We start from the raw sequence: 14,933 nt of genomic DNA, 5'->3' as shown, positions 1-14,933 counted from the left end.
CTTGCTTCGCTCTTGTACGATAACTCCCGCTCGTAGAATTCATTAAAGTTTCGTATTCTACCGATACGTGGCGGCACTAGCAGTCGGCTGTGAAGGGCCTGACAGTGGTACCTGCTCGAAGTTCTGGTCCGGATTGACCTTTGAGGCTCCCTGTGGAGGGGCATATGGAGGGACGTAGTCATGCTCGCCGTATGCAGGTGGTGCTGGACCATAGCTATGCATTGGCATGGCTGGGGAATGACCATATGGTGCTTGGTGGTAGTAAACTCGTCGATTTGTGGGAAAGAGGTGTGGGTAGAGGGCTCGTTGTCGACGTCCAACCATCCACTGTTTGATGTTAGTTGACTGAATTGAAACATGGTTCTGCAATACATACCTTGTGATATCGCTTTGGAGCCAGGTTCTTCTTCAACCTTCTCTGAACATGCCAGTATCCTCCAGCGAAGAATGCGAGAAGGCCAACGACAATCAGGGCAGTAATGACCCATTTGATGATGAAGGCCGTCTCACTGTAGTACCACCAGCCGTCATCGCCATAATAGGGACTGACAGTTTGTCTCTTTGATAACGAATAGCTGGGGGGCATGGTAGAATTGATCTGATGTCCTGGGAGGTTCAGAGAGTAGACGTCGCCGACCAGAAAAGGTTGGATAGATTAGGCTTGATGGAGGATGTCAGAGCCACTTGGTGAGTGTGGTCGAAAGTGAGAGATGTAGGATCAGGTAGCAAAGACAAGGCAAGAAGTGTGGTTGAATATGAAGCGGCTATGCAATCGACAATCAAGGTGGCGCAAACTGCAGAACCCTCGAGTCTTGTCCGAGTCCCAGATCTGTGGCCTGGTCCAAGCTGGGAAAGCGTGGCAGGTTAGTGCTTCTTATTATCACGATTGAACCTGCATCATTGGCTGTTGAACGCCTAGCTCCTTCCAAATGACGTCTCATAACCGAACGCTTGTTTGAAATGAGCTTCAAGTCGAGCAGCTGCGACCTGGTTCACTTCATGCCTGCAATCGACCAGTCTCTGCTAGTTGTGAACTTATATACCCAGAACGTGACAGAATTGTGCAGAACGTGGCAGTCTTTCACTGATCGTGTTCTGTGCATGGCCGCTTCAGCAACGTGCCGTGTTACACTGCACCATAAGATATTCGTACGATGAAGATGGCCGACAACGTTGGTTCAGCTTCGTATTACATAAATGGTCGCTGGTACCTGGCGATTATTCGAACTGAACTGTAAGGCAATCTGATTAACTGACGACGAATCTACAACCTGAAAGCCTTCATCATGTTTGTTAAAAGATGGCCTGATAACTACGAACAGCTCCTGCCCTTCGTATTCTATACAACCAGTGGCTAGTGCCCAGTGGCTGAGTCGATCTTTCGCCACTTAAATACTTATCTAAGCGGTTGATGATTCATACCTACATGCCTCGCCACGGTAGTACGGTAAATGCCGTTCCACTCAATTCCAACATGAAGCGTGTTGAGTTTCTATCGTCACAACCTGATATACGATTTCACGTCAAGCTGAACCGAGGATTTTCGCGATCTTCGTTGTACTTGACGCGACTTCCTCGTGATCACAATCCTCCGTTGCGTAAAAGATGCCAAGTTTGCACCAGAGTTCGATGTTGGAGAGTCAACATCGTGATATTTCGGCTGAATTATTACAAGCTGCAGCTCAAGCTTCTGGGGAACAGGACTTTTCTGGAGACAGCGCTGACGATATCGACGGGACTTCTCCTGATGGCGTCCAGAGACCAGAAAGGCGTAAAAAGCGTTCGCGCGCATGTCAGGCATGTCGGAACATGAAAATTCGTTGTAACCCAGTGGAAGGTCAAGACGCCTGTTTAGCCTGCTCCAAGGTGAATAGAGAATGTATTATGCCTGGACCAGCTCGAAAGCGACAAAAAACTGCTCACAAAGTCGCTGAACTCGAGAAGAAAATCAACGCCCTGACCCAATCACTACTTGCCAAATCCCAACCTGGTCCAACACCTCAACCTTCGCCTATAGTGGCTGATGGAAATCAAAGCGCCAAAGAGTCATTTAAGGATAGTCCTGAAGAGAGAGCCAACTTTGCGCTCTTCCCAAAATCTGCAACTCCGGCACCTTTGCTACCTCAGGTCAAAACTGATGATGCAGATTATGAAGATGTGATCGACCGTGGCATAGTTAGCTTCGCTGTTGCCGACCGAATCTTTGACAAATTCAACAACGAACTCAATCCGCAATTCCCACTGATAGCATTTCCGCCCGGCACAACAGCAGCATCTGTGCGACGATCACGACCTATGCTCTTCCTTGCCATTCTGACTGCTGGGTGTATTACCGTTGTGCCCGAAATTCATGCCGAGCTGATGGAGGAGTCAGCCAGACAGTTTTCACATCGTGTTTTCTTCCTGTTCGCACGCTCAGTTGATCTCGTTCAAGCACTTCTCGTCACCACAACGTGGGCAGGCAAGCACAAACTTGCTAAGGATATTGGCTTCAATCAGTACATTCACAGCGCAATTGTCATGGCACACGATCTGGGTCTCAGCAAGCGATTGAAAACACCTCTCACTAAGGATCCAGTCGAGCAAGCAGAGTTACGAAGGACATGGGTAGCATGTTACTGGTGTGGAATGTGCGTCTCAACCATACTTCGACATCCTGCCATGATTCATAGTACACCGTACCTACAAGAATGTCTCGCATTCTTGGAGGAATCGCCAGCAGCACAGCCACTGGACAAGACGCTTTGCTGCCTCGTCAAAGCAGCTGCGATCATGGAAGATGTGGCTCGCTCCTTTCACATGACTGATCCTGCTTCTGTGATAAGAGTTGAGGATTCTTCAACGCAATACGCCTTGAAAGTGTTCGAACAACGTATTGATGACTGGGAAAAGGCTTCAAAAGCATATATGACCCCAGGGTTGCATAGCCTGACCGGAGCCACCATCTCACTTTATGCCCATGAGATAGCACTACACACCGACCACAATATTGATGATTTCAGACCACCTACAAACCGTCCTGGTGAAGCTGAAGACCAGCGAGCAACCAATGATTTTGTTACACCACTCCACTGTGAAAGCATTTCGAAATGTGTGGTTGCTATGAAGCAGATCTTTGACACTTTCACAAACATGTTCTCTCCATCCGCATTCCGCCAACTCCCTTGCTTGTCTATGGTCTGGACCGCGTATTGTGCGGTGGCCATGATACGTCTTGATGGCGTGTTACGAGCAACGGAGTCGAAATACGCTGATATCTTCCTGCCAGACTTAAATGTCGATGTATACCTTGATTCTATTGTGAGCAAGTTGAGTATCGTCGCCAGTCAGAGTCCTGCTTCCGCACCACCGACGTTGTTCCATCAGGCCTTTCAGAAACTGAAGCTTTGGCACCAATACCGAATATCGGGCACCTTACCTGCCGACTACGAAAGATCTATGGATGTGGAACACGGGATGTACACCGTCAAAAATAGTGTGGACAAGTTCGCCGAAGAACAAGGATTTCCAAATAATCCTCAGGCTTTAGATAAGACTGAAATACCTTCACGTGGATTAGGGGTGGGCACAACAGGACTTGGAGCCGCGTCAAACCAATTCCGACACCGACAACAGGGAGTTAACAATGCTTACATGCCAATTTCGAATGCGCAAACTGGCTTTGATACACAGGGAGGCTCGTGGCTCACAAATTCGAATTTACCTATCGACGCTTCAATGTTCGAAAATCAGGATTGGAACTTCTCGCTGGCTGACTGGAATAACTTCGAGGCCAGTATGGTGCAACCAGCAGAAGGTACGTGGCTAGGGTACTTGTTATAACCCTGCAATGAAAGGGGGAAAGCTGTGGATTGCTCTGGTACGAGTAGACTGTATTTTATCAGCCTGTGTAGATTCCTTGCTCAACTCGCGCATTCAGTCGTATTGTGCTCCGCCTAGATGACGATGATGAAGGTTCCACACTTGCTCTGTCCATGTAATTCGATCGCTGATGTAGATAGGACAATCGGTGTCCTCCTGAGCTACTCGAGTATAAGTCGTCGTAGTTGATGCTTGGATGACCGCGGTCGATCTCGTATAGTTTGGTCGAGGCAATACGTGTCCCTCGCGAAGGTCGACTATGAATTTTGGCGGCTTCAGAGATGATATCACATCCCGTGACGGCGCGTACCATCCGTTGCGAACACGAGTCGTGCAGCCAGTAGTCCTTTGTCTACGCTCTCCTCTATCCATAACGCGAAGTCGATGTAGACAGGATCGTGGACGACCAGGCATGGTGTTGGAAGAGAAGTCTCTATCCACCCACAATGTGATAGTTAACAGCAACAATGTTGTGATGCAAAGCACTACCAAGAAGATTCCGCATCCTGCTTCGACGAGATACAATGACAATCGAGACGATGACGATGACTTTCCTAGTCCCATAGCAAAACGTAGGAAGATCGAAACGCTATTACAAACTCCTTCCAAAGACGCAAAAAGTCTCTACGGCAACTCACCATTACGATCGCCTCGTAGAGATAAACGAGTTTATGAAGACCACGAGAATGAGAATGAGCTGGAACAAGATGTATCTGACGAAAGATTGCCCGTACAAACTCAATTAGAGACGGCTCTTCCTCCTGTTCAGACTGACAAGGAGGCCATTGAAGCTTATGAAGCGTACAAGGCTGGCGAAGCTCAAGATGACTCGGAGAACTTACACACTCGACTCGAAAATAGATCGTGGATCAGAGGCAGGAGTTCTATCTATGTGGATGCCTTCAATCTCGCTCTGGAAACAGTCCTCAAAGAAGAGAGTCATTTATTTGACGAAGCTGAGAACACGGTCTTCTCTATCTGGAGAGACCTAGGCTATGAGGCACAATATCTGTACGTACGATTGTTCTTACGCAAGACTGCTGCTTGGCATCGTATAGGGCGACTAGGTTACTATGACGATATTACCGATATGGACAGTGTGGTGGCAGAATTGCAGCTAAATCGCAAATTACCCAAAGTTGAGGAAGAAGTCAAGCCATTTCCTGGAGAGGCTGTCCTACCAGAGGACGCTATGCCTCTAGGGACAAGTTTCCAGTTCGCTGAATGTAGTGAGGAACATATCAACACCCTCGACGAGGCTAGTAGCTTGCTTCTGCTCGATGAGCTGAAAGTCCTGGCGAAGGAAGCCAAGGTCCAAGGAAAGAACAAACGTGAATTGTTGCAGAACCTGCGCAAGACGAGTGGAAAGCAAGCAGGCCTGGGCTTTCTCAAACGTTCTGAGACGGAAGAGTCTATCAACAGCAACGAGTTCAATAAGGATTCACAAGCAGAAGATGAAGACGAGACGTCAACAAGTGGTACTCATACACCTATATCCAAGTACAACAGAGATGCACATTACACCAAGAAGATTCTTGATCAGACTGGCAAATGTATACGCTTATCACTTCTACCACTCAAGCTGTTCGAACGTGTTCACTTGGTCTTCTATCGAAGCACAGAATGGACCGAAAAGTCGTTGACCACGCTCCTTCTTGCTAAGATTTCGCGTCGTAACTTTCCGAACTATATCGTCAGCAGGTCTGCCAATATCTTTGAGTCCCGAAGTCTTCTTCTCGAATTTGAGGCAAGTCTCCGGACACAGTTTCGTGTCGATAACGTGATAGAATTTAGCCATCTGCCTGTGCACAAACAGGTAGATGCTGTACGTAGCATATTCGAGGCAGTGTATCCACGCTGGAGAGTTCTGCTAGCAAAAGAGCAGGAAAAGGAGGACCGAGTGTACGAAACAGGAGAAGGAGCCTACTTGCGTAGATTCAGCCCAGCATGGGTATACACACGCATCGTGCACAAGGGCTTATGGCCGTTGGCACGCCTGAGAGAGCACAAAAGAGAGCACGAACTGCTGACTGAGCTCCTCGGACAATATTTGTTCCATGCATCACGAAGAGGAGCATGGTATCAACGGAAAGCTCTTCTCGAAGAGCACTATATGTACGCTTTAAGTGACGCTGAAGGTCGCAGCGAAGAAGCCAACAAGAAGTTCTGGAAGCGAGTTTCGTTGAGGACGTGTGAGCAAGGACTGGAGGACAACGAATGTCATATCATCTACCACTACGACCTACAGAAACGAATCACGAAACTCGAAAAACAACTCAAAATACCCAAGCGTGAACAGCATGAGTTCAGTCATGTAGGGCTCAGCAAGGCTCGTGAACGAACTGTCGAAGGCTTCCAAATAGTTCCTTTAGAACGTGAAGAGACGCCTGCTCGCAGGGCTTCCCTGCAGCGAAAAGATAGTAATGGTCGCTCACAATCGCGCGAAAGAACCAAAGGGCAGGAACAAGAACAGCGTGCCGCTACACCAACAAACACGAGAAGAGGTGGTGGCAAGACAACATGGCTCGACGAGCTCGACACTAACGAGTACGTCTCCGTTGAAGCTCTCTGCCTCAGCCACTATCGTCATGTCTTAGGCTACAAAGGCTACCACAGCGAAGGTGGTATCCTCCGCTGTCTATTTGGCCTCCTATTCTACGACATCATGTTCGACGTCTATGTGCCCAACGTCTTCCAAACAGCTTACCAAACATGTCCTTTGGACCTCCATACCGACGCATTTTACTCTGCACGAATTAGCGAGATCAACAGTCGCATTAACGAGCTTGCCGAACCTGGTCGAGCAGCACGAATCCTACAGCGGGTGTGGGACGAGTATCGAGAGCAGAAAATCTGTGTCATTGGCGTGCGTTGGGAGGAGTATGAGCTCGACGATCTACTTGAAATTGTGTATTGCTTCACTGCTGACGGGCAGGGTAAGCTAGGCGTTGTAATGCGTGTGCTGGCTCAGGAATATGGAGCGAGGGGCGGAGGCGTGCCAGACCTATTCTTGTGGAAGAAAGAGGAGAATGGCAGCGGAAAGGTGATGTTTTCGGAGGTGAAGAGCGAGAATGATCGGTTGAGTGATACTCAAAGGCTGTGGATTAGCGTATTGCTCAATGCTGGTATTGAAGTAGAATTGTGCCATGCTGCTGCGAGGGAGACGAGACCTGAATGAGATAGATTACAGAGCAGTAATATTCATTGACTTCTGTATGGCTCATACTTTGATGATTTCTGCCCAACTCCCTCTCCGACAGCCTAAGTAGGCAAGGGGCAAAGAGATTAAGAGCATGCCTCACCACAAGCATCGTGCCGCCTTCGCTCGGCGGCAACGGTCGCTAACATACAACAACCAAACTCAAAAGATCAAAGTAACACAAAGCCAACAACATCAACCACAAACCTTCAATCCACGAAAAACTTCCCAACCACGTACCCCCTTACTCCTCATCAGAGTCAACAACCTTGACAACCTTCTTCCCACCCTTAACCTTACCCGTCCGCTTCCGAGGACTATCAGCCGCAGCCTTCCAGTGATTGACCGCAAACCGCGCATCCCGTCTCACCCCCTTCCTCTCATCGTATCCGGACCGACCCCTCCCAACCCGACACCACATATTCTTGACCGCAGTCTTAGACCGTGGCTCCAACCCATCATTCTCCATTCGCCTCGCAACCTCCTCAAATCGTGCTTCTGTCTTGGGGACCGTCGGATCGTCTTTAATCTCAAGCATATGCTTGATCACCTGGTCGTCCTCGAAGATCGTCCATGGGATACGCCGCTGTTTCTCTGGGACGCCCTGGGCAGCGAGACGGTGTGATTCGCGGACGTTGTCGGCGTATTTTCGTTTGGAGGCGTTGAGGAGGGATTGTGGGGCTGGGTAGGGGACCGCGAGACGATGTTTGGTGTCAGGGTTTGTGGTTGTGTGGTCGATGCTGTAGGCTAGGTCGAAGTCTGGTTCGACGAAGTCTTGGAGTTCGTCGGGGTTGGTAGGGAGGTGGGGGTTGGGGTGGTTTTCTTTGTTGGAGGGGGAGGAGGAGGAGAGGAGACCTTTTGTGGCGGTGCGGCCGGACCAGGTTGTGCGTGATAAAGAGGAGTCCTTGATAACGTTGAGGGTGTTGCTCTGAGTTGGTTGCAGGGTCTCTGGATCGAACTCGGTTAGAGGTGAGAATTGAGTCTTGGTAATCTTGACATCGACTTTGTACTTCTCCCCGTCGAAGTCTGCTTCTTTGCCATCGTCAAGGGCTTGCAAGTAGCTCAAAACCAGTGAGACGTTATTGCGAATCCACTTGCTGATGTTTGCAGGGATGGGTTTCTTGTGAATACCCAGAGGTTTGCCTGCTTTCGAAATGGTCTTGGTAGCCTTGACTGGATTATTGGATAGTCGCTTGTAACCAACTTTCTAAGCTGGCCGCTCAATCCGAAGGATAGCATCGCCGTATTGAGCACATGCTGTGACATAATCCTTAGAGTATTCCGTGCTGTACTGATCCTGGTTGTCAGACGGATGCTTGCCGCCGATTGGGACGTGATAAGAATTCTTATCTTCAGCTTCCTCCTCAATCATCATATCAGGTTCAGCCTCTGACTCGTTGACTTCTTCCTCTTCCTCCTCCTCTGACGTGAATGACGATAGACGTTTTCCACCCTTGGATATGTGATGATCTGTGGATGTGTTCTGGAGCAGGTCTATCGAGCCAGTGTCTGATCCAGACTCATCTACTTCGTCCTCAGGCGTGTATTCACTCTCGATGATGCTATCATCTTCTTCCAGCGACACAAATTGACCCTCCTCTATTGAAGATGCCTCGAGGTCAATAGGACTCGGCAGATCATTTTGACCAGGCCAGTACGACTTGCCACCTACTGTAGGTCGATCTTTCGCTTCAAGGTTGAGGAAGTTGTCAAAGTCGAAGAATTGTTGAGTAGCAGTGAGTGGTGGTGTCGATGGAGTGTTCTCAGATATGAGCTCTTCAAGGTCGAAGCTCAGAGGAGGACAATCAAAGGTTGTGCATCGTAGGTCGAGCTCTTTGAGAGTCACTGTGTCGTTAGAGATAGGCTGACCAGCAGCCATGGCGAAGGAGTTGTCGGGAACTTGTATTTGCATTTTAAGATGCTTAGAATCTGGGTTCAGAGTTAGCTGTCTTCCTCTGCAGGTGTTCTTCATCGTGCCAGCTTCCAACTTACAGAAGTACACAAGCGCTTTCGATAATCGAATATCAAAATGACCAACTGACAGGTTCTGGCCAGCAGAACGGAAAAGAACAGTGATATTAGGAAGTGCGAAAACGACGAAGGAAGCAATATGAGAACAACACCGTCTCGAAAGAGCGAAGGCGGGCCTATTTGACCATCTACTGGCACTGGAGAGTGTCCCTTCTCACACATCGTGATAGGTGGCTGGGAAGCAGGACTCCATGGTCCTCAAGAAGTGTGGAGCCGAGGAGGCTGGGTAAGGGTGGTGAATGAATGGTTGCTCGTAAAGTGTTGGACATTGTTCAGCGGAATTCTTGTCATTGAATCCCGGGCACCGCTCGGCCATGATCGGCGATGACTCAGATCGATATATCTGGCGAAAATTACAGGAATTTACTATTGCGGTCTGAGACCTTTTTCTCGTAGAGGAAGACCAAGCAGGGGGATCCACATTCGAGATGAGAGACAGTCGTAACGTGGTCGTTTCTTGAGAGCATTGTGAAAGGTTTGCTCTGGAAAATCATGGACGCCGAAGGTAGAGTGGAGACACTTCGATGTCACCTTCTTCATGCACAATCGAAGAGACAAAGGGCGAGGTTGGGCTATTGGATGATCTGGTCAAGGTGAAGGTGAAGGCAGTTTTGCTTGTCAGCCCGTCACCCAGTCTCTGCCATCAGTAGTGAGTGTGCTGGAGCAGGTGCCGGACACTTCCAGCCTGCCATATCAGATCTACTGGTAGGAAACAATATTGCACAGCTTTGACTGTATCTAGCAAGGTATTTGGTAGCTGTCTCTATAAAATATATCGAGCTATTACATATTGCATACAGCAGGACACACCAAGTCAAGTTTCTACCGAAGTTTCCCCATTTGAAAAGCTACCATGAGACTCTTGTCCCGAGGACGACAAACTTGAATCTTGTGATATCGAAGGGTTAGATTTTTGGCTAGAAGTCATCACGCTCGTTACATATGCTTCATGCTCGATTTGGCCTAACACGCGCTTTCCAGAATCCGAGACATACCTGGTCGCTTCGAGGTTTCCAATCATGTTGCAACCTAGTGACTCTCGCCATCGAAACATCATGTGATGATACAGCAGTAGCGATCCTAGAGAAAGATTCGCCTCTCGATCGTTTTGAAAATGGCATATCCCCTGGCAGTGAAGACACAAAAGAAGGTGTCTATGGCCGTGCATCGGCGAGACTTCTATTCAACGAGAAAATCACAGCGCCGAACACAGGTCTAGGAGGCATTCACCCGCTTGAGGCATTGGAAAGTCATCAGACAAATCTCGCGAAGCTCATTGCGAGAGCTGTCGAAGCATTGCCTGCATCTAGGCAATCTACAACATGCAGCAAGGCAATGGAAGGAGCTGGTGGGCAGAAAGTGCCTGATTTTGTCAGTGTTACACGTGGTCCAGGAATGAGGTCGAATCTGAATTGTGGGCTGGATACAGCAAAAGGGTTAGCGATTGCCTGGCGAGTACCGTTGATGGGTGTCCATCACATGCAAGCACATGCGCTCACTCCTCGTTTAGTCCACGCGATGAATGGTGAGAAGGCTGGTAACGAAGCCAGACCCAAGTTCCCCTTTCTAACTCTGTTGGTTAGTGGTGGACACACCATGCTTCTACACTCGAAAGGACTAACGGACCACGAAGTCATGGCCACTACCAGGGATATTGCGATTGGAGATGCACTTGACAAATGTGGGAGGATACTTCTGCCGGATAGTGTGAAAATGCATGCAACGGATACAGCATTTGCCAGAGATCTGTCGAACTATGCGTTCTCGGATCCTAGAAGCTATTCGAGTTGGCCAGTACCACGACGTAGAGCGCAAGAGATCGATAAGCCGAGCAACGTCCACGGCTGGCAGGTACAAGCACCTCTGGCTGACACAAAAGAACTGGCTTTCAGCTTTACTAGCATCGCTACTGGTATTGAGAAGCTCTTTAGATTGCGCCAGCAAGAAACTGGTGGTTTGATTTCAGAAGAGGAGAGACTGCAGTTCGCGCGGACTGCTCTTGGAACTGCCTTTGAGCATCTTGCTAGTCGTACCATCGTGGGTCTTGAGACATTGCAACGTTCGGGTCAAGATGTGACAACCTTGGTTGTAAGTGGTGGCGTTGCAGCTAATTCGTTCTTGAGATACTTCCTCAGAAGTATGCTTGACATCCGAGGATACAGTCGTGTTGAGCTCTTATTTCCACCTCCCTGGCTTTGTACAGATAATGCTGCGATGATTGCCTGGTGTGGTATGGAAATGTATGAGGCAGGCTTTCGCAGTAAGCTAGACATCGGCTCTCTAAGGAAGTGGAGTATGGATTCAGCTGCTGAGAACAACATCACAACTGTTCCAGGTTGGGAACAAGTTAATGCAACTCCGTAGCGCGTATACGCTGTACAGAGCCCATCTCTGACTTGCATTTGCGTTTAACTCTTGCGTTGTGTAGTGTATTTACGCGTATATAGTCACTTCGATATTTTCAGGGCGCATTTGACATCTCTGCGTCTTTGCTGTAATCTGTGCCTTCTGCTTGAGCAGCACCATTGACTGTGGTACTCTCTGGCTCAATCTGGTCTACGTTACTTGCAACTGTGCTTGCAGCTAGAGCGTCTGTACGAGTGTCTTGTGGTGGTGGTTGTTCCGTGACAGAGGGTTGAACATCGACTGACGAGGCCTCTGGAGGCTGTGTGACAGTATTTGCATTTGCGGTGTCGTCAGAAGTCGAGGATGCTGCAGTTTGTGATTGTCTTGCGTCCGGCTCGTGCTTATACAAGAATCGTTCTCTGATATTTGTCGAGTCCGGGTTACCTTCGAAGGTGATAGACTGCAAAATCAGCTGTTCGCCGAGCCATTGTAGAGGATATTCAGCTCTGGTAGCAAGGTCGTTAGAATGTTGCACAAATACAGCACACAAGGAACTGCTTACTCGGACTCTAATGATTTAATGATCGCCTGCTTCAGGAACGGGCTAAGTCTGGTATTCAGCCAGTCTCGTAGGTTGACAGTATTAGTCGAGCCGCCTAGATTGGCTCTGACCGTTGGAGTTGCTTGTGCTGCTTGTGCCATATTCAATACCCGAGATCAATTACAAAGGCGCGACGAATACTCGAACTGCAATCGCGACAATTTGCGACACGTTTTCTAGAAACGCGGGCGTGTTTCCGGCACCATCAAACCTAATAAGGTCCCGACGCAATAGCACATCCACCCCTACTCACGTTAGCCTATTGTTAAAGAAGTGTTTGATCATAAGGTCGGATTTCAAGTTCTGTAAACACTCTTTCCACCATCTCAATACCAGCTTTTCGTCTAGCTCTGAGACGGTTGTCTCGATACAGAGACTGAAATCTATATCAGTCGAACGAATCAACCCCAGATCCGCCCGAAGGGTGACCTGTTTCTAAGTACAGACTGATCCTTGACTTGCCAAAAAGACAATATCTGATACTTTCGCTACACGTAACGGGTCCGCTGTTCTCAAGACGTGGTACTTACTTATCTTGTTTTAATGACTTGTTCTCGGTCAGGGCTGCTTGGGCATGTGTAGAGAGTTGGAACCTGTTGCTCCTGCTGCTGTACAGTCGTGATCCGACAGCAGGCCACCTGTAAGGTGTGTAGAAAGATTGCTCTTTGTTGAGATGACCTGCCGAGAGAACTTTTCTGCTACTTTGTTCGGTTGCTGTCTGAGGTTCAATGCAAGGGTGATCAATAGCTAAGATTGTTCTTACGATCTGAGAGTGGCAGACGATGCTGACTGGCCAGGGATTATATTGCTAGAGATGAATACTCTGGACTATGGTACTATCCGGCTTTATCGTCGGAGACGTTGCAGTATGTTTAACCTTCCACGTTCTACTTCACTAACGTTGCTATTCGCCATGTATGCTTGATAGCAGAAATGGTCTCATTGTGGTCGTAGCCATTGAATCTCCGCCTCACTTCCAGTACAGAGCTGCAGGATGATGACAAGAATGGATCATGCTCGAGTGGTAGTAAAGGCTTCTTTATACCCATAGCAGCAGAAGATTGGTGAAGTTTATAATAGCGACGGGTAGATACTTAGCTTGCGACGTGGCACCTATTTTCGCTTCATGCAAGACGCAAAACTGCCCGATGACGCGGAAAAAGTAGTTGGGTACCCATCATTTGAAGAAGCGGTCAGTAGAAGAGCATAGTATACAGTCTGGATATAAAAGCAAGGTCAAGTCAGTCCTTCTGTATGTGCCGTACGATCCTCGATGTCGTTATCATTCTCTGGGAAGTTTCACCAGTCGGCCATGTCTCAGCACATGTCTCAGCGCCGAAGGCTACCTCCAGCCTGTGCGACGTGCGATATCAACGTTCTTTTGCATAAAACCCATACCTGATATTCACAACACACAAGGCTGACGGATTCATGTTGCGTATAGACGATCTTCTACAGTCTCAACGGTCTTTCTGGATGCCGACAGAAGTGACAAAGACGGCACCACGCATGGTCACAATATGCTTGAGTCGATCTTGATCGCTGATTCGACCCACGGCAGAGGCATAGATGGATCCGACCCGCCAATGGCGCGCCAACCCGAACCATTCAGCATTTTCGAATGCGTATGAGCAGACCCTTGTCGTTCGTAACGATGATTGGATCAATTGTCTATACATCCAAGTATAGTCGTCTCAGGGTCAATCGAGAATGTTTTCGACAGCAAACAGAAAGTCAGACGCCCCAAATCAAGGTGCACCGGATGCGAAGATGAGTGTGGAGAAGCCATGCCTGAGTCTTTCAAGCTGCAGCATGGCTTGCATAACGATCTAAGCCAAAAAGCGATAAGCATGGACCAAGGTATGTTCCGTTGCTCGGCTTGTTTCGCTGTTCCAATACACCTTCGACGACGGCGTATGCACCTCTTGCAGGCTTGAGTCGCTCTTGCTCTGTATGATGATGCAGTCGCAATTTCAGCCAGCAGAAAGTGGTCACTTCCACGAAACCATCCTGTTTACGAGAAATTGAACTTGAGGCATGTTCTTCTGCTTCAACATTTCGAGTTCTGATCCACTAGCCGATAAACTGAATTCTGAATTCTTTTCAATATCCTCCGCCCCTATCGGCTGCTTGAATTTATGCCACTAGCTCAATACTGAGTGCCTCATTGCTCAAGAACAGGCCTCAAGTCCTGCGCTGGCTGAGAGAGCTCATCTGACTTTTTCTGAACTTGCCTTACCTATATTCCTTGCATGACTTTTTTGTTTTGTTTCCGGTCACTCTTTATCTATGTTTTCTGAATACTGATCATCTTAATCAGCTAATGAATCCTTTGGTGTACCCCTCTCGAGCGCATCGGAGGTTGGAAGTCCTCAGTACAGCGACCCGTCAAGCCAGTTCAGGTCTTTGCGCCTGTTGTCCATGTCTGCCTATGGCGCAAATGATCCGTTCACGGTCGCTGAGAAGGTACAATCCTTGTCCTTGTCGTCTTTGCTCTTACCTCACTGACAATTGCGCAGATTGAGCTTCTAGTAAATATCATACACCCAATGGTTCAGGACGTGCCAATGTCTTTACTACAATGTATATTCGTAGAACTGCCACGGGAACCACCATGGCTAGATATTGCTCTTCCCAAGGGTAAGCCTTGCCCACGTGTTAGCTCTCAAGCACGGCGCAAGATGGCATAAGCAGAGTATTAATTCTCAAGCATTAGGTCGAAGCGTACGCGCTTGTCAGAACGCTTTTGAGGATATGAAGAAGCAATATCTAGAGCGAGCAGGACCATCACGATCATACAATACCACGACCTATCCAACCTTAGCACCCGCGCCAGCAACTTCACTAGGAAGATCATTTTCTCACGACCACAATTACGCCCAGCCTCGTTCAATA

The 14,933-nt window shown here is 48.5% G+C and overlaps 5 protein-coding genes across 5 annotated transcripts; 2 read left to right on the top strand and 3 right to left on the bottom strand.

The window, feature by feature from the left end:
* Nucleotides 1–57: 57 nt before the first annotated feature.
* Nucleotides 58–586, bottom strand: LTR64_007637 (uncharacterized protein; the record flags this gene model as incomplete). The annotated part of the gene is made up of 2 exons (XM_064901955.1): nucleotides 58–327; nucleotides 377–586. The coding sequence occupies 2 exons, from the start codon at nucleotides 584–586 to the stop codon at nucleotides 58–60; spliced, it is 480 nt and encodes a 159-aa protein (XP_064751634.1).
* A 1,298-nt stretch (nucleotides 587–1,884) lies between these two features.
* LTR64_007636 (uncharacterized protein) lies at nucleotides 1,885–3,822 on the top strand (the record flags this gene model as incomplete). The annotated part of the gene is made up of 1 exon (XM_064901954.1): nucleotides 1,885–3,822. One exon carries the CDS (start codon nucleotides 1,885–1,887, stop codon nucleotides 3,820–3,822), a length of 1,938 nt encoding a protein of 645 aa, XP_064751633.1.
* A 298-nt stretch (nucleotides 3,823–4,120) lies between these two features.
* On the top strand, nucleotides 4,121–7,039 carry LTR64_007635 (uncharacterized protein; the record flags this gene model as incomplete). Its single annotated transcript, XM_064901953.1, has 1 exon — nucleotides 4,121–7,039. One exon carries the CDS (start codon nucleotides 4,121–4,123, stop codon nucleotides 7,037–7,039), a length of 2,919 nt encoding a protein of 972 aa, XP_064751632.1.
* Nucleotides 7,040–7,304: 265 nt separating this feature from the next.
* Nucleotides 7,305–8,939, bottom strand: LTR64_007634 (uncharacterized protein; the record flags this gene model as incomplete). The annotated part of the gene is made up of 2 exons (XM_064901952.1): nucleotides 7,305–8,233; nucleotides 8,315–8,939. 2 exons carry the CDS (start codon nucleotides 8,937–8,939, stop codon nucleotides 7,305–7,307), a joined length of 1,554 nt encoding a protein of 517 aa, XP_064751631.1.
* Nucleotides 8,940–11,552: 2,613 nt separating this feature from the next.
* Nucleotides 11,553–12,139, bottom strand: LTR64_007633 (uncharacterized protein; the record flags this gene model as incomplete). The annotated part of the gene is made up of 2 exons (XM_064901951.1): nucleotides 11,553–11,943; nucleotides 12,000–12,139. 2 exons carry the CDS (start codon nucleotides 12,137–12,139, stop codon nucleotides 11,553–11,555), a joined length of 531 nt encoding a protein of 176 aa, XP_064751630.1.
* Nucleotides 12,140–14,933: the final 2,794 nt, after the last annotated feature.

Source organism: Lithohypha guttulata, assembly GCF_036872675.1.
Source record: "Lithohypha guttulata strain CCFEE 5908 chromosome Unknown scaffold_6, whole genome shotgun sequence".
Taxonomy (NCBI): Eukaryota; Fungi; Ascomycota; class Eurotiomycetes; order Chaetothyriales; family Trichomeriaceae; genus Lithohypha; species Lithohypha guttulata.
Note: the sequence above shows the minus strand (reverse complement) of the source record. Positions and strands in the feature narration are given on the sequence as shown.